Source organism: Fistularia commersonii, chromosome 16 (genome assembly GCF_037954325.1).
Source record: "Fistularia commersonii isolate RoL2024-O1a breed Wild chromosome 16, RoL_Fcom_v1.0, whole genome shotgun sequence".
Taxonomy (NCBI): domain Eukaryota; kingdom Metazoa; phylum Chordata; class Actinopteri; order Syngnathiformes; family Fistulariidae; genus Fistularia; species Fistularia commersonii.
This window is the reverse complement of record NC_141299.1, coordinates 7,751,451-7,774,550: the sequence shown is the minus strand read 5'-3', so window position 1 is coordinate 7,774,550 and position 23,100 is coordinate 7,751,451. Positions and strand designations below refer to the sequence as shown.

General features: G+C 36.6%; 3 protein-coding genes and 1 long non-coding RNA gene across 4 annotated transcripts; 2 read left to right on the top strand and 2 right to left on the bottom strand.

Annotated features, from left to right (window-relative positions):
• The first annotated feature begins 8 nt into the window (after positions 1–8).
• micos13 (mitochondrial contact site and cristae organizing system subunit 13) lies at positions 9–3,372 on the top strand. Its single transcript, XM_086161636.1, has 4 exons — positions 9–165; positions 601–757; positions 1,186–1,243; positions 1,562–3,372. The coding sequence occupies exons 1-4, from the start codon at positions 137–139 to the stop codon at positions 1,657–1,659; spliced, it is 342 nt and encodes a 113-aa protein (XP_086017762.1). The 5' UTR covers positions 9–136; the 3' UTR covers positions 1,660–3,372.
• LOC147225764 (spindlin-1-like) lies at positions 2,634–10,939 on the bottom strand. Its single transcript, XM_086161635.1, has 5 exons — positions 10,822–10,939; positions 10,101–10,142; positions 8,877–9,124; positions 8,527–8,760; positions 2,634–5,188 (listed from the first exon to the last, which is right to left on the bottom strand). Exons 2-5 carry the CDS (start codon positions 10,118–10,120, stop codon positions 4,983–4,985), a joined length of 708 nt encoding a protein of 235 aa, XP_086017761.1. The 5' UTR covers positions 10,121–10,142; positions 10,822–10,939; the 3' UTR covers positions 2,634–4,982.
• Positions 10,940–12,064: 1,125 nt separating this feature from the next.
• LOC147225763 (serine protease 57-like) lies at positions 12,065–14,165 on the bottom strand. The gene is made up of 5 exons (XM_086161557.1): positions 14,084–14,165; positions 13,800–13,953; positions 13,097–13,226; positions 12,618–12,872; positions 12,065–12,445 (listed from the first exon to the last, which is right to left on the bottom strand). The coding sequence occupies exons 1-5, from the start codon at positions 14,121–14,123 to the stop codon at positions 12,293–12,295; spliced, it is 732 nt and encodes a 243-aa protein (XP_086017683.1). The 5' UTR covers positions 14,124–14,165; the 3' UTR covers positions 12,065–12,292.
• A 118-nt stretch (positions 14,166–14,283) lies between these two features.
• LOC147225762 (uncharacterized) lies at positions 14,284–20,422 on the top strand. The gene is made up of 3 exons (XR_015107267.1): positions 14,284–14,299; positions 19,572–19,690; positions 20,275–20,422. It is a non-coding gene; the product is annotated as an uncharacterized LOC147225762 (long non-coding RNA).
• The last annotated feature ends 2,678 nt before the right edge of the window (positions 20,423–23,100 follow it).

Here is a 23,100-nt window from a genome sequence, read left to right as displayed (position 1 = left end):
TTAGTTTTTGAAAGGACAACTTTATTGATACAAGCCTTCTTGACAGCGTTCACCAGAGTTGTCCTTCACATACCAACCTAAACTATCTTGGTTTTGTATATACGTGAAGGTCAAGGGAACCACTTCGCTGTGCATAATGGCGGCAAAGATCTTGCCCATAGTAAAGTGAGTATCTCACCCACAGATATTTGTGGTTTAGGGCCATCTTTAGCCGATGCTAAAGCTCGCAAGGCGAGTATACTTAAGTAGCGCTAAGCTAGGTCGACTGTCAGCAAGCAGCCTTTGAATGCCTCGGCATGTTTAAAATTATTTTTGTCATCGTCCTAAATTTCGTGAACAAGTTAATTTGTGTTGAATTTTTATATATGTGTTACATTAAATATTCCCTACCTTGCCCGTGTGCCTTTATTTCCTTTGTAATGCTCTCGCACCAACATACACCCTTGTATTTAAATGGTTTAGAAAAAATAGGATGTGATATTACTTAAGTTTGTATGTGTTGAGTATAATACATTTATGGATTTTGGCAGGGTATAATGGTACATTTTTTTCAGGTAAACAGCTAAAGTTCCTCTGATCTTTTGATTCTTTCATTACCAGATTGGCCACCAAGGTGACAATTGCTGGTGGAGCTGTCTACATTGTCTATGATTCTGGTCTGCTGGGAAGCAGCGGACAGGGGTCGGAGGCCTTAGAGAAGGCTAAAGCAGCAATACCACCTGCTATAGAGGAGTGGATGAAGTATTTTGGAGTAGAGGTACAGGTCTTTCCTCGTATAAATATACACTAAACTGGTTTGTGCATGCACCAAAATCTGTGTTTGTTTTGTAAATAGTTTAGCATGCATTACTGATACGCGTTTCTCTCGTTTGTCCAACTCTCTTGGCCAGACTTTGCTTATACCAAGTGAATTAAAATATCTTCAAGGGTATTTCCATTTCTCCATGGAGTGCAAATTTTATATTTTCTACTTAAAACTCATCTACTGTGAGCACTAAGTAGTGACACTGTTTGGATCGTCAAAGGACCCTGATTGACTAAAATCAGAGTTTATAACTTCTGTTTAGGCGATTACAATATTTTACTTTTAATGTTCCAAGCTTCAACTACAATGCAGTGAATAGCTAATGACAGTAAAATACTGTATCATTTCATTAGACAAACAAGAATCTCTCTTTTTCTTAGACTGAGCTTCCAAAGGTGCCCAAAATTGAATTTGCTCCGTTGCAGTCCTGGAACTCTGGTAAGAATTTGACAAACTCATTTCGGCGGGTGGGTAGGTGGGAACTGAACTGGAAACAGAGGCTTATTTCTTTCGTTGAAAACGTGAAATATTTCATAATAAACGTGTGACTATCACGGGTTTGGTTTTTGACTGCGTTTTGGTTTGAAATTGTGGTTGCGTGACTTCAAGTTACATGCACTTATAGTAAATGCATTTATTTGGTGCAGTAACTGATTAGATTCACTTCTGCAATTGACATTTTTAGGCTTTTAATGCCTGTACTTTGTTCATGTCTTAAGATCAATCAACTGATTTTTATTTTGGTTTTTAATACAGGGGTGCGGTGGACGATTTCAACTCTTTCAGAGGCTCCAACAAGGGCAACTGAATACACAAACCAGGGTTTGCAGTATCTCAAGGATCTCTCCAAATGAACTGAAGCTCCATGGACATCTGGATATTCATGTTTGACAGCGCACTTCTTGAGAAAATAAGGTCTTCAAATATTGTAGCCCCGTACATGCTGAAAATGAAAGAAAGTCTGAAATGAGAATATATGAATTATAGATACTATAGGTAAGCCTCCCAAATGTGCATTGTGTTTCTTTAAGGTATCACCAATGATTGATTCGTATTGTACATAAAGCCCTGACCTTTCTTTTAAAAAGTGTTGTCTCATTCTGTTTTTCACCAAGATTTGAAGATTTAACGCACCAATGTACACCAAACGTCATGTTATGAAGATGCTTGATATATTTATATATATGCAATTTTAGTTATGACTTAATTATATGTCTGAAACTGCCCTGTTTTCTGTTTGATTTCTAAGCTTTGATAGACAAAAGGAAATGAGCACAGTAGCCATTTTTGAGATGCCATATTCTTTACAATTATATGAACCTCAGCATCACCTTTGGAAATTGTTACTTCTGATAAGAACATTCCAGACAGAAGGGTTAAGTAACAGGACATAGTTTCTTACAGTGATCTCACTCAAATGTTTGTCCTTAATTCATGAGGTTACAATGGAGCTGTATGATTTGCTGTAGGAAAAAAAACATTTAGATCATTCTAATTAATGGCATTTTTAGGCATAGTAACTATGTTTTTCTACATGATCAAAGAATGTTGTTTTGCCTATCCTTAGCTCTTGCTGCTAATGTGATAAATGACATTATACTTGGCCAACTTCAATGTGACATTCTATAAGAAAATAGTTCAAAGTAATGTTAAGCTAAATGAAGTAGAGCCACAATTTGTAATTACTCTGCAGTTTATTGGATCACTTAAATTTAATGAAATGTGTCTCAAATCTAATATTTGTGTACTGCTGGTATATAAGAACTTGAAATTTCCACTTGCGCTTTTGTCAGGGCATTGCAAAAAAATGAAAAATAACAACACACAAATGTGAAAAATATTTATTAACTATGACAACTATATGGTTGAAAGCATGATCTACACCCCGTCATTTTGAATTGATTACACATCAATTAGAAATACTTTGGACTCTACTGGTGGTTGACTTCATAATTTTTTTTTTAATGTGTACTGGTATTTTTTTTCATTATCAAAATTATGGGTATTTAAGAGTTTTGAAGAAGTCTCTAGATTACAACACATGCAGAGATTTGATAGCCCAAAATACTAGGAGATCCACTGATTGACTTGGGTGGGGAGGCCATAGATTTTCTGAAGTCACTTCTGAAAAGATTAAGAGTCATGATAAGTTCGGTAACTCAGGAGTAGTGATGTAACGGGCTAGAATCCACACTCCAAGCATGAATGTCATGTTGTAAAACAACAGTTTGTTATTCTACTTAACCCTTAATTATCATTGAAGTAGTCCATTTATAAGCTCTGTTTATCAATACTTTTACAATTCTTAAATTCTGTTTTGATGTGATATTTATACAATATAGTAATCACAACAGGTAACTTTACAAGGCATTTCACACAAGTTGTACAGATTAAATACTGTTATCCGAATGTATTGCCACAGGTTTATTTTTTTTTAAATTTTTTTAAATTTTTTTTTATTTTTTATCTTTCCCTCCATGCGTGTGATGTAAAGCATATTCGGCCACATTTATCCATGAAGAAAACAAGCATTTGGGGAAAAAATGTAGCATACTACGTTCCAAACCTGTAAACTTGATACAATAAAGTGCTCTCCCCAAAGTCAGCTGGGATTATAAAACCATGTTACATTTAACATTTTCGTACTGCATTAAGAGCAAAATAACAATGTAAAGCAATGACCACAAAATTTTCTCTCAGTTGTCAAGCGTTACCAGTCACCTAAGAGCATCTAACTTTTGGATGAAACCAAATAGCAGCCTTCTTACACAATTATATTCAAAGATATTGGAAGTACAATATTGCAAAATGACAAGCCTGAAGGCACTTTATTATTTGTGTGAAGAAAATTTTCAAAGGGAATAAAGCACACTGCCTCTTCATCACAAACACATATAGAGAGTGCTGTTAAAATTCTGATTTAAGAGCACCCTTAGGAGCCACCCGTGCGCTTAAACGATGGGATACCCTCCTATTATCATCAGATTTAGTTATCATTAATTCACCTAACTGAAATGTGTAGCAGGATTTCCAATTATTCGGTATCAAGGGATTTCACAATTCAAATCCTGACATTTAACATGATCGTTAGACAAATACAGTACTCAAAATTACCCCATGACTTCCAAAGATGGAGGAATCCCAAAAATAGCATACAATTGACTTAGAACCTAACAGAAAAAAAGGCTTTTGTGCAGTTTTCTCTGTGACACAGGGACAAATATGATAAGTAGATTAAAGACAACCCACTTGTTGTCTCAAGGACAAAAACATGATGCACGAACAGCTGCAGAGAACAGCTGCTGAATGTAGCCTTATTTTACACAGTCAGACCCTTAAGCCAGTTCAACCATTTGAAACTTAAATGAAAGAAAGTTGCAACTGAGTTGCATTAATTTTAAAGCCCTGTGCGACACAAAATTTTATTCAATTGAAATTTAATATCATGAGCAGCAGTTAAGAATAACAATAATGATAATAGGTCATGATGTCAAATTCAATATCAGCTGGATAGTTTTAACTGAGTATAACACTAAAATTGATCACAATAATTTACAAGAAATTACAGAAGACCTGCGCAATGCTTCAGTTTGATAAGTCTATTTCAAGATACTCATTTTGTAGCTCTATTTGTTTGATTATACTCCAACTTTAGTGCATCAAAAGCTCTGTTTTTATAGTCTGAGATAGCCATTGTAAGAATGAAGCTGGCCAAATGTAAATCTGACATCATAAACATGGGAGCTAAAGCAGTTACCATGTCACTTCCTACTTGGTAAATACAGAAAAAAAGATGAATAACTGCCCACATGCTCATGATATTTACTGTTAACTCAAGTGTGTTGCATGGCCTTTCATAATTTTTGAATTGCTTCGTGAAACTGTCAGGTTGCATGAATATTTTTCATGCAAACTGCTACTAGTAGCTTCTAAGTTTTGTGTATACAGGCAACCTTAACGTAGAAAGAAGGGCAGCGACAATAAAACAAGATTACTTGCAATAGCCAAGCATAGCAGTGCTACAGTTCTGCTGTGCATCCAAAAAAGGATAAAGAAAAGCGAGATTGCACTTTAAATTGAACAATAAGCATCAACTATTCAACCATGTCATGGCTTTCCTATAACAGATCAGAATGAGTGACATGAAGAAAGTCAGGAGAGGGAGTGTCCGCTATCTCTAGGTGGTTTTTACTAGATCATAGACATGGATATGAAAGTCATCATCGTATTTAATATAGTAGACAGAGGGTTTCGCTGGGACCTGGTAGATAACTAGGCCTGTTCTTTTCACACCCTTGTCAGTAACATACTCCACTTGTTTGCCCACCAGACTCTCCGTCTCTTCTCCTGGCTTTCTGTCCGCAGGCAACAGGTGCTTGTTCTCTGAGGGAAATGGAGGCAGATGGTTAAATCTGAGCAGTCAACTCAGTCAACAGTTTAATTATGTCATGAAAAAAAGAAACATGAACATTGCAAATATATTTCTCCTGGACAAAATGTGTAAGGACTTCCTTAGGGCATAAATGGTAAATGCTACACTTACTGAGGAAACATGGTTTATGAAGGGCAGTTCAATCCCACTACAATCTTTGTTTCAAGAAATCAAAATAATGATTGGGAACCAAAGCAACATCGAAACATCAAAAAGCCTGAGGCAGAAAGAAAGTTTGCAAAGGTCTATGTCTTTTGCCAGGGGTTTTGTATGAAAGGATATATATTCTTGAGAAATTATTTTGGACAAACATGCAAAGTGGGGGTAACAGTTAAATGATTTGTACAGTTAAATCAGAATCAGAAATACTTCATTGATCAAAGAGGAAATTCAGCAAATAAATATATTAGTTAAGATTAAACAGGCTTCAGTTAAATATGACTCACCGTAATCTTTCCCATACAATGTACCAATTTGTTTTAATAAGATTGTATCTCTAACTGTAAGACGAATGCCATCAAATTTTTTTTCTTTCAATTTGAAAATATACAAATAAGTATTTGTTTAATAGAAATTGGAAAAATATAGTTACTAATAGCCTTGAACCAGTATATGTTTGTCTGTGTAACACTGGCTGGTGTGGTATTACATAACAATAATAAAGTATTCAATAGAATAGGTATTCATGACAACACCTTTGCCCAAATAGAACAGGGCAATGGTGTTGTCAATTGCTTTTAAAGGGTTAAAATCCTGACAATGAATGACCATTTGTCATTTATGATCAGTAATGGTGTCTGTGAAAAAATGCACTAACAATACGTGGTACTTATCACGTCATGTTTTGTCGGAGTTCCAGGAATGAGTGAGTGTGGGACTTCAATATAACATTAGGTATTTAGGTCAGCTGGAGCAGATGCATGTTTATTAGAGAATTTAAACTCCAGGCTACACTAATCGTTATTCGTTGTTGTTTCTTTTCAAAAAATGATAAATGGTTATACTCTAAACTACCTACGTTTTTTTTTTTCCTCACTTCAATAGCAATCAGAAATAGCAGTATTTTTTTAAGGATTTTAACCCCTTAAGAGCACAACTGTATACAATATTTCTCTGTAGTAGCATTTATTCCAGTGAAATTAGCTTGTTTTATGACGTGTGCATGTGTGTGTATCATTATATAATGCCTACACGCCTACACGTGACTTGACATGAAGTATGTGTGTCTGTGTGTAAGTGTTCACAACCAAAGACACAGCCCTCAAAATTGTTCTTTATCTAATTTCATTCAGTGAGGTAGAATTTACAGCATGTCTTACATTTAACTTTATTTTTAACTTGGTTTTTTTATGTTTCTGCTAAGCTATCATCAATTATGAATATGGCTTAAAATGTGTAAATCTGCAAGATCACAAATGCATCAGATCATATAAATGTTGCAGCCTTTGTTTTTGCTTTTTTGTTTAGTTTAGTTTTTTGAACAGCAATAAAGAAGGCTGAAACATATATGCAAAGGATTAAAGACCATGTCACTAAAAACTTTGTCCAGCAGAGTGCGCTCAGACAAAGCTGTGTTTACTATCAGGTATAGATGCAGCACATTGGGAGCAGTTCATTACTGTTAATTGGACAACTGTGCAGGATAGGTGCTTCGGCAGCTTAATAGGATTCACGTAGAGAGAACACATAATTACAGGAACCCTAGCATATCCCTTCGGCCTGGTCTGGCTTGCACTGCCTCGGCTGCAGATGAAGCTCCTCAAATGTGAAAGGTGGATGGTTTACTGTCTCTGGGATGGCAAGGGTCTGCTGCAACTTCCTTGTCCTTCCCTCATGGCAATTAATGGTTTTGGGGTAGTTTGGGATTCTTCATCAAAGATGATGGGGTTTGCTATTTTAACTGGTTCGAGTTTAGTGAATCAACTGAATGTTCTCACTTTTGAAAGGGTTCCATTGTATTCAAATTGTTCAACTCCTGTCCCAATTGCTCTGTTTCTGATTTACCCTTCAGGATACAAGTGATTCCTCATAGACTAATAATTCTGAGTAAAACCAATTTCTACTTTTAAAAGGCTTCCTATCTCTCCTTTAGCCTATGAAGTGGTGAGTTTTTTCAAGGTCTGGTGTGTGGATAGTCCCTGTAGGCCTTAAAAGGTACGATTATAAGACTATATAAAACTCAATGTTAGTTGCAGACCCTCTCATCTTAGTTGCCAAAATAATGTCCCACTCTGTTCAGACATAGCAGCCGTACAGATGTGCAATGCTGTCCTTCGATAAATAGAAGCCCTGCAATCTGTTAGATTCAAATGATGTCTAGGACGTGGAAGCAGAAAACATTTCTGATCTGAAATTGACTAGTAGCAAATGCAAAATATGTCCCGTTTTTTCATGAAAAATCAAGCTGCTCTGAAAAAAACCCAGAGCTCTGTGGGGTTTGCGATTGTCAAAAAATATCAACACCAGGCCTGAGGGATATTTCCTCAATATTATTAGCTCAGTAAGTGACAAGCTGAACTGTGGCATTGATCTTTGCTGTAGGGAGAATATAAACACAGCTGATGACAACAGTGGGAAATTCCCTTGGGAGATCAAAGGATGGAAGGGACGACTGCATCTATATCTAAGTATTGACCATGCCCTGCATCTTGAGGTTATTATGAGCTTGTTGCCTCAATGTGGTCTGAAGTCTGACCAACTTTCCCCTTTTCTCAGTCAGATCTTTGTTAGGAGTAAATTCCTTTTTTTCTTTTTTTTCTTTTTATCCTGACTATAACAAAATACAGAAAAACAAATGTTTGAGAGAAACTCTGTGTGTAAGTGTTATTTTACTTAATTCTATATATTGTTGACATTTCTAATTATAATATTATTGTATTAGCTGTATATTTTTTATCTATATTGACTGTCATAATAAAACAATGATTCTCTTGGCTTAGCATTTAATGATATTATTATCATTGCTCCAGGGAGAGCAGTGGTGGACACATGCAACTTAACACTAACAGCCCTAAGTGTTTGGAAATAAGCGATTTGAAGTATTTTCTGAATTTTCATAAAAGTTTTCCATTAATCGTCACAGGAAAGAATAGATTCATCAGTGATAAGCAATGCTGTTAACATGATATTGTTGAAACTTCCAGGTACACATGAAAAAGAAATGTATATGGTTGTCCCAAATTAAAAAAAAGATGTGTGTTTTGTAGTGTTTACATGTATGTCTTATCCAAAAAGACATTACACATTTTCAAGGATCAGACCATCTTTGCTGTACACAAAGGATCAATACCTGCTTCAGGCAGAATCCTGAGGTCTCCATCAGCATAATCATCCCATAGCTGGTACATATAAAGAACTGGGTCCTTTTCATAAGTGATATAATACCAGTTGGTCATGATTGGTGCTCTAGAGAGAACCATCCCTCTCCATTCATTCTTCTCCCCATCTTCTTTTTCAAAAAGATGCTCTACAGCTTTTCCCACCAGCTCCTCTGCACCTGGAGGTATCTTGATCTTGTTATTTACTATGGAGATATGAGAAAATTATAAAAATGCTAAAGAAATGAGACAAAAAAAAAAATCTATTATCATATGTTAAAAAAATTAGTAGATATTGCTTAAAAATATCCATCGGGCTCACCAACTTTTTCCGCCAGGACTTGTAAGTTTGACACCCTTTCATCCTTGAACAATTCAATGCCATAGACACAGTCAAAGCCGTCATACTTCACCATGAAAAGAGAAGGGTTTACACTAAGTCTGTCCAGCACTGTGCCCTTCCATTTACTTTGGTTCCCCTTCTCACGCCAGTTATGCTGAATGCGGACTCCAAGAATGCCGTTGGGATCAAGGGTTACTGTGTCACTCAGTTCCCCGCTACTCCTTTTTCTTGGAAAACAGAATGAATAAGTAATAAGTGTTAGTGTGGAGACATTTGACCTGCATAAGAACCATCAATAGTTCGATGGTATATACCTTACACCTGAACAGGAGCTCATATTTTCCCAAGATTGTCATTTTGATAAAGGGCTGCAATAAGCTACATATACATTTTGTGCGGGTTTTTCTGGTTAACCCTTACAAATGTAAATCCACATAAAGACAAGCTATGACTTTTTTAGTTAAAACTTAAAATTGACTTTTTAATTTTACACACTAATCAGGAACATTTTGATTTTTAATTTAATGACAATTTGTTACATTTGACATGTTGATGTAAATAAAGCTTCTGATTATCCAATGTACCACTAAAAAAGTGACCGTGTGTATCCTGGATGCCTTTCTTGAAAAAATAAAAAAGAACACAACTTTTTATTCTTAACTGGGCTTCCCTTAGAGCAAAGTGGCAGTTTACATATATATATATATATATATATATATATATATTTAACTTACAAATTTACATCATAAGGAAGTAGAAACTGTAATAAGCAATTAAATCACAAGATGAACTAGGAGATGAAATCAGAACTATTTTACATATGAAAATAAATTTGGCAAATATATTTGTTATTTTGTTTTCATTACTGTTTAATTTAATAATTAAATAGACACTGACCGTAATTAACTATTCCCAGAATCCAATATATTGTTACAGTTCTTACTGTAAAAGATTACTGAAAGGTGGAATGATATAAATTCAGTTTTAGTTACACAGTGATGTACATTTGTTAGAAATTAAAGAAAATATATTATTACCACACCACATCCCATTATACAACTGAGGTGCTAAACTGTAAAACTATGTCATATAGTCTGTGCATCTATACCTGATGGGTGTCTATGAAATGATGAGTTAACATTTACAGTCATGGATAGAGGTTGTAAAAAAGGTGGGATTTACAGCAGCTGTGTTGCTACATACCTGCCCCTTTTCTTGGACATGCCTCCAGGAATTCAAAGGTTACTGATTAATAGAAGAAGAAAAAAAAGAGGACAACGGTTATTCATTATGGGCATGGGTATGGCGCTTTTTAAATGTACAGGGCATGCAACAATTACATGGAAGGCTCGGCCGCCGGGGGAAACAGCCGCCCAAGCAAAGACTGACACCTCCGGCAGCCAATAGCCGAGGTTGTTCGAATAACTTCCTGGGCATACGCGTCACGTATACAACCTTGGAGGTCATTGTTTATAAAAACATTCCGAGATTTCAGTGTGTCTTCTCAGGTGTACAACGGGTAGTAGCTGGTGGCGGACTCGTCAATTAAATTCGACATTAAACACCTAGTGAACAACTTTTGATAGAGTGACGTTGTGTCAACTGTGTCAATGTATTTAACAGATCACAGAACGTTAGCAACTACCATATTGCTGTGACTAAGTTAGCAACAAACATTTAGCATGAAACCTCGCAGACAGTGCCACAAATTACCCCGCACCACCAATCCCAGAATAAAACCAACAAACATTAACTGAGCCTGTCGGTTATCAAAATCACCCGTTTGCCCTAGCTTTACCCCACTGCAGATGTTACAATCACGCCGAATCGGCTAGCTACATTCGCTTTTCATAATCACGCCAACAGAGAAGTGACAGCTGGATGCTAAAACCATTATTCTCCATCTGAACAGATGTTTTCTTACCTGTGCACAGATTTCATAGCAATTTAGTTCCGTTCGACTGACAGAGAAATGTTGCCACACACAAACCCGCCTATGTGAATCTCGCGAAGCTTGTGGAAAATGGTAGATAAGGAAAATGACTCAGTTTCCCAGCAACCCTTTCGTCTAACGACAGCGAGGAGAAATGGGAATAAATGTTATAATTGTATTTTACCTTAAAAGGGCTGTAGATACTTCTGCTGCATGCAGCAGATATGGTCATAACTATGTGAAGATTTTATGTGCACATGAAAACGACAAAGTAATTATATCACAGAGGGAAAAACAGGCAATAACAGAAAAAAAAAATCAGAAAAAAAATCTTATGTGACAAAAACTGAAGTCCTGACGTATTACAGAGTGCAAAATATTCAGTTGATTGATATTAATTCAATTAAGAGAATTTTAAGGCCACTGCAACCACAGCCTTGCCTATCTTCTGCAGATAAACTATTGCCGGAAATGTATTGAAATAATTGTTTAAATATAAATTAGTAATCCTTACAACATTTGGTACTGCAAAGCGGTACAATTTAATTCATTTTTATTTTAAACTATCTTTTTGAGATGTCCATCATCAACTTTGAGTGCTGTGTTTTTTTTTTTTGTTTGTTTTTTTTTGTCTACTTTCTTCAAACCACCAAAAATAAAATTTCATTTTATTTCAAAGTTAAATAGTAAATGCCTGCCACTATTCTTCCTAACAGCCGCTTCCAATAATTGGTTGGGTAAATGTGCTATATAGTGGTGTATGTTCATTTTATCATTATACAACACATAACACTGTGCAGTCACATAGTGGAGCAGTAGAAATTTAACAGCTGATTTGGTAACTTATAAATTGGCTTACAATCAACCATTGTTCAATCATAAATGTTGAATGTTTGTTTCATTATGTTCTTTTTTCCCTTTTAATGTTTGCTTCATTATGTTATTTTTATGTTGTCAAATTATCATTTTTTTCACTTTCAGTAATTTCAGATTCTCTATTTCTAATTTGTTTAGTATGTTTTTTTTTTTTTTTTTTAATGCATTGCCAATTAAGTCACTGGAGTAAGTTTCGGTTCACTCCCAAACCTTTAAGTCTGCCACACAGACCATAATATGGCCTTGATTATGGTACAGTATGATGGCGACCTCTGCTGATCTTGAAGTGCCATGCCTGAAATAGGATCTTTCTCCCTGTTGTTCACCGCAAAGATTTTGACGCTGTTAAAAAGACCCATTTGTCTTCACATTTATTTTATTATCACATTATGCTCAATTTAGACATCAAAATGGTGTTAAAGAGAACACAAAAGTTAAAATGGTAAAGGAATCAGTCCTTCACCTTTGGGAGAGACAAGAGCACAATGTAGAATCTTACCTACAACCTCAGAACTTCTTTTATTTTACTGAGCATGTTGTACAGGTAAAAGAAGTTGTTTTCCCACTACCATTTTAAATAATGTTGTTAATTGTTGTTCAGTACATCCATTATCCACGCATTGTAGGATGATATGCGCATGTAGACATCAGGGGTCCGAGGATCTCCGCATCGCTTTCCAGAGAAGGACACCACACCTGCTGCTTCTCCACCACAAACCAAAGGACCTCCTGAATCACCCTGTAAAACAATACATAGAATACACAGAACAGATATGTTGGTTTATTTTTTTTCATCTGCGAGCAACATCGGTTGCCGGATGACAGGAGGCTGTTTTTTCCTGCACATTGTAGAGCTCTGAGGTCTAAGGTCAATTTTTATTATTTTCAAAGAAGAAAGAATGTAGTCTCACTGAGCAGAAGCCTTGAAAGGAATGGGCTCCAACGCTACAAACCATGGTATCGGTTATCAAAACGCCCCTCCATCTTCTCGCACATGTCCGTTGTTTTAGGATTGTCACATTGACTTCCTGCAGCCTGCTTGATAGTGTGCCATTATCACCGATGTCCCCCCAGCCAATTGTGATGCATTTACTGTAGCTATTCAGGATGCCGCTTTTCAGGGCTATGAGTTGTACCGCTTGAGTGAGTTTTGCGGTGCCGTTGAGCTGAAATCCAAATCATGATGGAGAACTTGAGCAGGTGTTCATGAAGAAATGTTAATTGCAATACATAACAGAGTAATATCAGATACTCCATACATGCTACTATCATAAGTTTTGTGTAAACTGATAACTGAATAATAAGGACCAATTACCTCTTAATTAATGTGAAGAAACCATGTTGTGATTTTTTTTTATGTAGCTTTATTATTGTATGCCTTTTTTCTTACCTTGATGAGCATGATGTCATTGTCATGTTGGTCATAATCAGGATGCTGAAAATATCTGACAGACTTAAAAATCTGCTTTGTGGACTCATAATTTGTAAGGGAATCAGATCCGAGGACAACTGTGTATGGTCTGGACAGAACAGACAGTTAATTATAATATCATTTATAATACAAAAACACATATTAAGACTGATGAATAATATCATGGCTGGTCCCATGTATCTGCATATCTAAAATGATACGCAGAGATAATTAATTATAAATGTATTCAACTACAATTTTTCCTATTCAGAACAGAAGTCCATTTCATACAAAACAACTCATTCCTTGGGCTAATTCAACACAGAAAATGTTGTGTTGCCTTCATTTTTCTTTTAGTTGATTATTCTTTACTTTTTTATGTTTATTGCATTGACTCATTTTTCAACACAGGTTTGATAAATTCAACACTTTTATAAGAGAGATAGTAAGAATGTAAGAACAAGCTGTATGAAAAGATAAAAACGTTCCTGCTTGCTGGAATAAATTTACAAACATTTTAATTAATACATACAATACATTTATAATCAGTGTTTTACACAACTAGGACAAATTTTCTAATTTGCTGACCCATTGCTGAGATTTCCTTATCAGTATTTTTCTGATCCTGTTTATATTGTGTTATTTCTAGAAATATAAACAAAAATCATTATTGGATTCTTACCCAGGTATCCTACAATGAGCTGCTGTGAGCACAAAGTCTTCCCTCACCAGAATTCCTCCACAGTAAAGCTGACGTCCAAGTTGCAGCGAGGCCATATAGGGGCGTGAATGGGGGACAACATTTCTGCCTCCAACAATATATGAGCCATTGGCACCTAAAATGCGAAACAATACATTTATAATCTTGTTATATTATTTCACATTAGCAAAGCTTTGCGAGAGTCATTAATTGAAACGGTCAGATTTTTCAATTAATTGACTTCGCTTTAGGTCAGCATAGCTTACTCTTTAAAACCAAGAGCAGGAGCAGTAGTATGAAATGCATTGCCAGGGTTATGTGTCCAAATGAACAAGATCTTCCTTCCACTTTAAATCTTATCCTATTTGGAAACAATACAGTGTTGCTTAGGATGTGGTTGCTATTGCTTCATTCTATTTGCTAATAAGTTAATGGTTGATTTGGTATTTGTTAATAGGACTGCTAAGGAGAAAATTGTAGCGGTGAGTTTCATTTAGCAGATTACTTTCACATTCAACCTGATTTCCCCAGTCGCATGTAATTTCAATTCTCCATTTCCATTTTCTATTTTTATTTCATGAGATGCCAGTTTCAGACCCTTTCAAAATATTCCCATTGCTGTGGCAGCATACAGGTTAGGCCACCCGAGGCTCCCATCTCAAACAACGATGGGATGTAGGAACTGGGTTGACCTAACCCAACCTAAACGCTAACTCTTACGCCAAATATCTATGCCACTTTCTCTTTCTCTAAGGCTAAGTTCAATCACACCACAGAGGCCTCTCATTTCAGTTCATTTGCTTTCTGTCATGAACCATAGTTTATTCTTCTAGGATAGGAGTTGGAGCATGAATAGACCAGAAAAATGTGAGCTGCACTTTCTAGTCAAACTCTTTCTTTACCATAACAAACGAATTTAGTACCTGCTGGACTGCGGATGTAAATAATATCCTGGTATATTGTCTTTTAAAAAAAAAAAAACAAACATCTGCAATGCGTTACTGAAAATGACAATTCAGGACTGATACCTGTGTTACCTTATAACTTTAACATGTATATCTTCAAAGCTTTCTTTGCAGTTTGCATTTGGAGTTCAGTTTTGTTCATTACGTGGTTTTGGTGCAGCACTGGCCTGTGGTACATTTGCCATATGAGCAGACATAGGTAGATTCGGTAGTTGTATTGCTGAAGTATCCAAACTCCATCAGTGTTCATTTGTTGTGCAAATTAAGGTCATTAAAAAAAAACACCATAAAATAGCAAACAAGAATGGAAAGAATAGCCTACTTGGGACCCTCTAAAGAATGAATGAATGCACTGGTGAATTCGGCAACATCAAAGTATCTGAAAAGACAAAGGGAAACATCTAAATTAACTAATGGAGGATTCGTTTTTTGTTAGAAACAGTTCACAAGGTCATGCAGTAGGAAGTTTCAGGATAGATTCTGTTCAGAAGAGCATTCTGTTTCCAGTGACAATGTAGCAAAAGTATGATTATCCTTCACTCTGAAAATCAATGATCATTCTCTTCTCAATTGCTTCATTATAAATGTATTGTATTAAACAAAGAAAACATAATATTCTCTGGCCTTTTTATGAACTTAATGTGGCCATACCGTTGAATAGCAACAGAAACAGCTCCTGACTTAAAACATTTGTTTAACAACAGAAACCATGGTTTGGACACCTTTATTTCATGAAGTCAGTTAAAAAAAATCCCCCAAGATTTAGAAAAAAATCAGTTGCTATGTGAAGCCTCTGAAGTGTTTGTGGTCCAAAACACTACAATGATTCAAAATGTGAATTTGTAGATGGGAAAGGGAGGCATGAGGAGTACAAATGGGTTAGAATTTTCTTTGCAAAATGGTTTCAATGATGTTTATTATAATGTATGAAAATGTTTTTGATTTCCTTAACTGTCTCTTCTTGGATGTTAATGATGATATAAACATATAATTATATAAAATTTTCAAAAGCCATAAGGAGAAACTAAAAAAGTGTAAACATATCTGTCTGGGACATACTGTGGAGTTAGTTTAGCACTTGAGTAAGGTATTGAACATACCATTATTGTTATTTATTCTATTAACAGTGTTTCTGAGATTGAAAATGCAGCTGTCCAAGCACGTGAACTGCCTTCCAGAGGGCATAAGGATGAAATGGTGATTCCCTGGGTTTGATCAGTCTTTTGTTATATTGTTGGCACATTGCACTTGGATGTGATGGGACAATTGCAACGCCCTTGATGTCTTCAAGGGCAGGGAAGTGACTGTTGGTGATAGAAAGACAGCGGCAGCTCCAGAGAGAGGCTGATTTTCCTTAATGAATTCAGGAAAATACAGCCGTTGCATCCTTTTTGGATGGTGTTAAAGGTCCATGGGAGGTCCTGGGAGGTGTCTGTGCTAAGGAACCTGAATTCCTTTATCCTGTTGACCTCCATCCCTTTGACATACAGGAGGAGTGGGTAACCGGCTCCAGTGACAAAATCGATGGCAATATTCAACCAGGGTCTCTTCAGAATGGTCAAAGGCGGATGGTTGATCCCGCCTCAATGTGAATGAGAACACCTGGGTGGAATGGTGAGGCTACAGGGAGTGGAGATCAAGAAGTAGGAGGATTTCAAGTACATAGGGAAAACAGTCCGGAGCAATGGAGAGTGTGGAAAAGAGGTAAGGAAATGGGTCCAATCAGGTCGGAATGGGTGGAGAAAAGTGTCAGGGGTACCATGGGATAGAATAATATCAGCCAGAATGAAAGGAAAGGTGTACAAGACAGCGGTGAGACCGGTGATGCTGTATGGTTTAGAAACAGTAACATTAATGAAAAGACAGGAAGCGGAGCTTGAGGTCGCAGAGATGAAGATGTTGAGGTTCTTTTTTGGGAGTGATGAGGATGGATAGAATCAGGAATGAGTCGATCAGAGGGACAGCACATGTTGGATGTTTTGGAGAGAAGGTCAGAGAAGCCAGACTGATATGGTTCGGTCATGTACAGAGGAGGGATAGTGAAAATATTGGTAGACGAATGGAGTTGAAGCTGCCAGGCAGGAGGTCTAGAGGAAGACCAAAGAGATTATTTATGGATGTAATGAGAGAGGATATGAAGGTAGTTGGTGTGAGAGAGGGGGATACAGAGAATAGAGTTAAATGAAGAAGGTTGATTTGTTATGGCAACCCCTGAGGGGAAAAGCCAAAAGCAAAAGAAGACATAAAGTGATGAAGATTGACATTTCAGTAGTCAGAGGTCTATGTGGCCTTTATGACCTTTTGATTATAAATCATATAGTTGTCATATAAGTTGTATGTCATAAGTTAAAAAATCACATGTAACACCTCTTGGAGCAGACATGAAAGACATTTTTTTAATGATTTCTGGTGTTGCATGGTTCAGGATGTAGAGATGTTGTCTGTTGATTTTGAAGGTTAGTTTGTCATTTAGTCTCAATGTATTTAAATCTATTATTTTACCGTTGGTGGCACTACATTTTGAATTGTGATCTTTTAAAATGCTGTTTAAATTAACATTGTTTTAATTATATTTTGTTTTGCAGTTTTCTGCAAGATGACATCTCATTTCATTTACTGTGTTTATTTCCATTCAACAGACCAGTTTTACTGCATTCCATAACGGTTACATTCATTAATGTTTTGCAAATTTTTTGAATGAGTAATAGTATTTGCTCCTTCATCTTTTCGCTTTCACAGCCACAGTTATGAAACTCAGTGGTGGAATTCATTTCATCACCAACTGACACTAACTGAAATGATTTCGAAACTGAGGCTATGATAGTGGTTAATGGATTGGCCAAAACTGAAATGTCAGGCTACCACGGCAAAGACACCCTATTTGGTTTGTATCATTTCATCATTTTTTAGGTATAATATGTGACCCACCGTTTGAAGAAAATGTACATTTGAACCGTTTTTAGATGAACTGAACTAAATCAGAATCATTGATACATTTAATTTTACTATCACATAGTCATATATTGACTTTTTCACTTCTTCTGTCATTCACTGCACAGTTAGTAAGCAGCATAGTCAAACACAAAAAAAAAAACATGTTCAGTATTGTCTTGCAGCTTTCAGGAGGCGTTGTAATTCAATTAAATGCATGCTAAAGAGAAGCGGACTATCACTGATTGATCAATTGATTGATTGACAAATGAGTGTTCAAGGTAAAAATTGAGTAAATTACTTTATTTACACATTTATGCAGTTATTTTTTCTATTTTTTTAACGGAAAAATTAGAAATAGCGCTCATAATCCGGCATAATCAAATTAGAAAAACCATAGAAATCCTGTCTTCTTCTGTGTGACACACATAAGGACCTTTGTTATATGGGACATCCATTTGTGCTGGAACAAAACAAAACAAAACAAAACAAAACAAAACAAAACAAAACAAAACAAAACAAAACAAAACAAAACAAAACAAAACAAAACAAAACAAAACAAAACAAAACAAAACAAAACAAAACAAAACAAAACAAAACAAAACAAAAATAGAAAATAAACCCTGTTTATTCTATTTTAAAAGCACCATTAAGTCTATCTGCAATATTTGCATATTTGATTTGTTCGATTTGGTTTCTTAATCTAGCACAGCTTGATAAACAGCCAAGAGGGACAAGATTGATATGAAATTTTTTTAACCTTGATATATGTTTCACCACGGGAGGGGGCTCATTCCCCAGAAATGATCTAACAAACTCACAGACGGCACAATTTTGGAGTCTGCCTTCCATTATACAACTACCAGACGACTAAATTCTTAGTAAACAGGAATATTTCCCACTAGTATAACAGAACCACAGTTCAACAAAGGATCAGAATATGATGGAAAGTATTAATATGTCTCAAAATCTCTGAAGATACAATATGCCTGCTGGTGATTTTATAGTAAAAGAAAAAAAAAATAAACCATATAGGTGGTGTTAAAGGGCCAACGTTGTGCATTTCTTTATTCATTTATTGGTATTCTGAACCATGAATGGCTTTCCTCATCTAATGATAAACTAATAAGGAACCAGTTTGAGACTTTGTGGCCCCCAGCTTCGGCCCGCAGTTCACACTTAAAGCTTGTCCGGACGTAAGTTTATGATGCTGATGTTGGTAATTATGTCAGTTGTATGTATTACAATCAGCATAGCATACAGCTGTTTTTTTTTTCTTTGTGATTAAATATTTTTTCCATGATTTGAGTGAAAGTCTGTGTTGCCATAGCATTTGTTTAGTTCTATTTCGTGACATGACGCTGACATGTGTCCTGCTCCCATGACAAAAAAAACCTAATGAAATCTTCTCCACCTGGTTAGTGTCAAAGCTCAACACAGTAAGAATGGTTATTTTGACATTTTCCAGTAAAATAAATGCTTTTTAACTTATTAATTCTTGTACTGAAAAAAAACAACAGTGGTGAAGAAATGTCACCATGGATGCCGTGACAAAACACAGAGTCTGTCTGGTTTCACTGGCATGAAGAATTACTTCACACACAGTTCTGCTGCTTAAGAGGCAGGGTGGATAAGTTTTGGCATAACTCACATTTTGCATGAAGCAGTACTGACTTTGGTCTTTTCCAGTCACTAACAGCCAAAGACAACCTCATGATGTTGACTGGGCTGTTGGCCAACATGTGTCTGGCCTGCCTCGGCCCGCCAAACTTTATAGAAGGCAATGGTCAGTGTCCCATTATGCTAAGTGATCTCCTTGTACTCATTGATTTTATATTCTTATTATCTGAGGGCTCAGGTCAAGCGTGTCTAGAGAGATGCACCTTTGGACTTGCAATTTGGGAGCGACAACTTCAAGTGTCTTATAATGGCCAACATTGTCATCTGTTGCCAGCCCCCTACCATCGCTGCTCCCATGTAAGTTTGTAGCCTCACATAACTGAATCAATACATGTCACAAAGTTGAACCGTGAAATGATGAAGTTTAACATTTTTTTTTCTGTTTTTGGAAAGTAAAAGATGACAGTTTCCCTTAACTTGCCCCCTTAATGCTAAGCTAAGCTAGGCTAATTGGAGGGATGTAGGTAAGGGCATCACACAATGATATGAACTGATCAAAGGCACGGTAGTTACCTAATTTCAGAACAATATACACAAGGAATGCTGCTACTTTGCACCATTATTCATTTATCACTTGCATTTCATTACCATAGCATCCAAGGCTCCGTACTCAACACAAGCTTTAAGCTGACGCCCAATGAATTTCCAATATAAGAACAATGTATAATGTGCAATTGATTTCCTCAATGCTCAACCTGTAACTGTAGGAACATAAGGGAGCAGGAACCAATGCCAGTCACAATGTGAAATGAATTATTTACATTCACTTTTTACTCTGTTTTCATTAATATAATATCCTTTATCTGCAAACAATGCTCGCATGTTCTGCATTCTTAGTCTATTATCAGACCTATTCAATTATTTCCTTTTCCTCTTGTCAGTTTTTATTCCTACAGCCATATTTCTATCTATCACTTCACCTTGCCCCCTGACGTCTGGCATAGCTGCAGGCATCCAGAGAATGCCTGGCATGGGGTTTGGCTTGTCTGTACCACATACCTGCAACACTAATCCACTCAGTGATGGGAAGGCCTCAGTACCATGCTATGCATCAGGCTGCCAAGACTATCCAAGCAAATGCTCATGTTCAGACCGGCTGAATGGGAACAAACTTTGTGCTTCAAAGAAAATAATTACAAATTTAATGAAATTGGATTTGACTGTGATGAATCAATTTGTTCATGTTTTCCTTGCCTTTTATTAAAGGTTTAGTTTCAAAAGGAAACACATTACAGTGAACTCTGCCTCTGTTCTTTATATGTTTACACATCCACATAGGAAATAGATGCCATGTGTGAAGATACAGAGTGTGTCTTAAAGATCTTTCCAACAGGTAAGAGGGACAATGAAAACTATTTCTATCTCGCATCTTCTGGCCTCACCATCATGTCAGAAAATCAGAATAGTATTTCTCAATTTATTTTCTCATTTTGTCAGTGGTTTCACACCAAAAAAATACAGTAATTTTATATCAATATATTATTTCACAAAACATGTCAAGTTAAAATGTATCATTCATTTTAGCACCTACTAATAGGTATGGTGGTCCAGCTTTATCTGTTTCACAATGTGTCTTCCTCTTATTGCACCAAATGCCAATTCAAAATGAAGTTTGATCAACCTTAATTGTAGATTACAAACATCTACCAACCTGTTTCCAACAGGGTTTCAAATTGAGATTCTAAATTTAACAGACTGCAAAAGATCATGGAAAATCTTGAAAGACTGTTTCACATCATTCAGGACAGTTCACAGAGGAATTCAAAGGATGTGCTGTGCACAAAAATTACTACAGTTCTTTCCAAACACAAGACAAAGGAAAATGCTTCCCTAGTATCCCTTATCTCTGAATGTTAAATCTAAAAAATCAGTATCTATATCCTCATAAATTTGCTTATAAACATAATGTACACGCAGTACAATGCATAAATGCACACAACCTCGGACGCACCCTCATCTATCATCCACTCTTTGGTTCATCTATTCAGCATTATAACTTGGGCTGTTTTTGTAACAAAACAAGGCCTAATCCTAAATTCAGGGAGTTGTGAATGTGCCTCAACAAATGGCAGACAAATGAGAGGGATTAGCAAGGGCCTGTGAAAGAGTGAAAGGTTTGCCATTGATCTATGGTGGTCCTTTTTTCTTTCAGGGCCACTCGGTTTGAAAACCCCACTGAGTAAGAGCATACAGGGCCACTCCAGAGCCCCCTAGGCCACCGAGAGACACACAACAGCCACAATTAGTCTCAGGAGCTGTAATGGCAATTCAATAAGCGCTTTAAAATTGTGCCTCAGTCCGTCTGCCACCCCGCAACCCCTCCCATCACTCCCATTTTCGTCTACATACATAAGATTGGTATTATGAGTGGTGAGGGGCTGTTTTTTTTCTTTCCCACCCACCACAGTTCTTTTCAGTCGCTGTGAGAGAAAATGACCACACAGGGTTTCAAAGGTTCCAGAGGCTTCGGATTGTTGTCGCTGAGGCAGCATGACTTGTGCCCCTATAGATTTTGATTAACACCCTCGAAATGGATGTCTATTATTTCTTTTTATCTCTTGGTTGCAAACAAATTTTGCAGAAGTTACCCTCTCAATAAACATTGTATCTAGAAGGTATGCTTTCATGTAATTTATTTTTCTCACAGATGTGCAAAAATGTACTTACATTATCACTTTGCAGGGATTCAGAAGTTTCCATCAGTTTCTAGCTTGTTCCTTTCTGCCGACTGTAGCAACAACATCATAACATTACCTACTCCTTTATTCGTATACTTGCATTCATTTGACCAAATACCACCCAGCACCTGTGTTTTTGAAATGTCATTGCAGTGTCAATGTGGACGTCTGCCATTTCCATTCTCCAATGCTCTCTTTGAGACACTGTGGCTTGATTTAAAGTAAGTTTTATGTTTTTCCTGTTGCTTTGTGCTCAACTGCCAAAGTGATTGCTCAAGACTTCCAAAGAGTTCCTCTAGTTCTGATGGTGAGGACACAGACAGGTTCGTGTCAGAGCGATGATAATTGTATCCATCCATTTTGTAGCCCTGAAACTGACAGCCACAGCCAGTCAAACCCCTCAAGCAAAGAGGGAGGGAGATTTGAAAACACTGAAGAAGAGGAGAATAGAAGGAAGACACTGACAAATAGTCAACTCAATCAAGGAAACAGGCAGAATATGGGATAACTCTGTGGACTGTGTGTTTTAGTTGCAGGAGTGAAATGAATCATGTGAATCATTTGGATCCCTGTAAAACTGATATTAATCTCATTTTCCAATGCAGGATGTTCCTTGCGAGACCATTTATATACTCATATACAGATACAAAAACATGTACAAGTGTATCTTTATATATTTTACCTTTCTATCTATTTGGTGTATATAAACATCATTAAAACCCAATGTTGTCTACCAAGTGCAAAGCATATGTACCTCCGACACTCCTCCCAGACCTCTGGATTTGCACTACAGTGTGACTTCACACCCTTCTGACCAGACATGTACCCTGTCACAGTAATCTCACATTATGACAGGCTGAAAGGTTGGCCTTTATTCACCCCAAACAGCCACAATTCATCCCATAGTCTTCTTTCTGCCTGCTGAAAAGACAGGGTGGCCTCCTGTACAACTGGAGGGCTCGTCTGTGTGTAAATGGACTTGATGCTCTCTTGCATAGTTCATAAGCACAGACCTTTCATCAGACACAG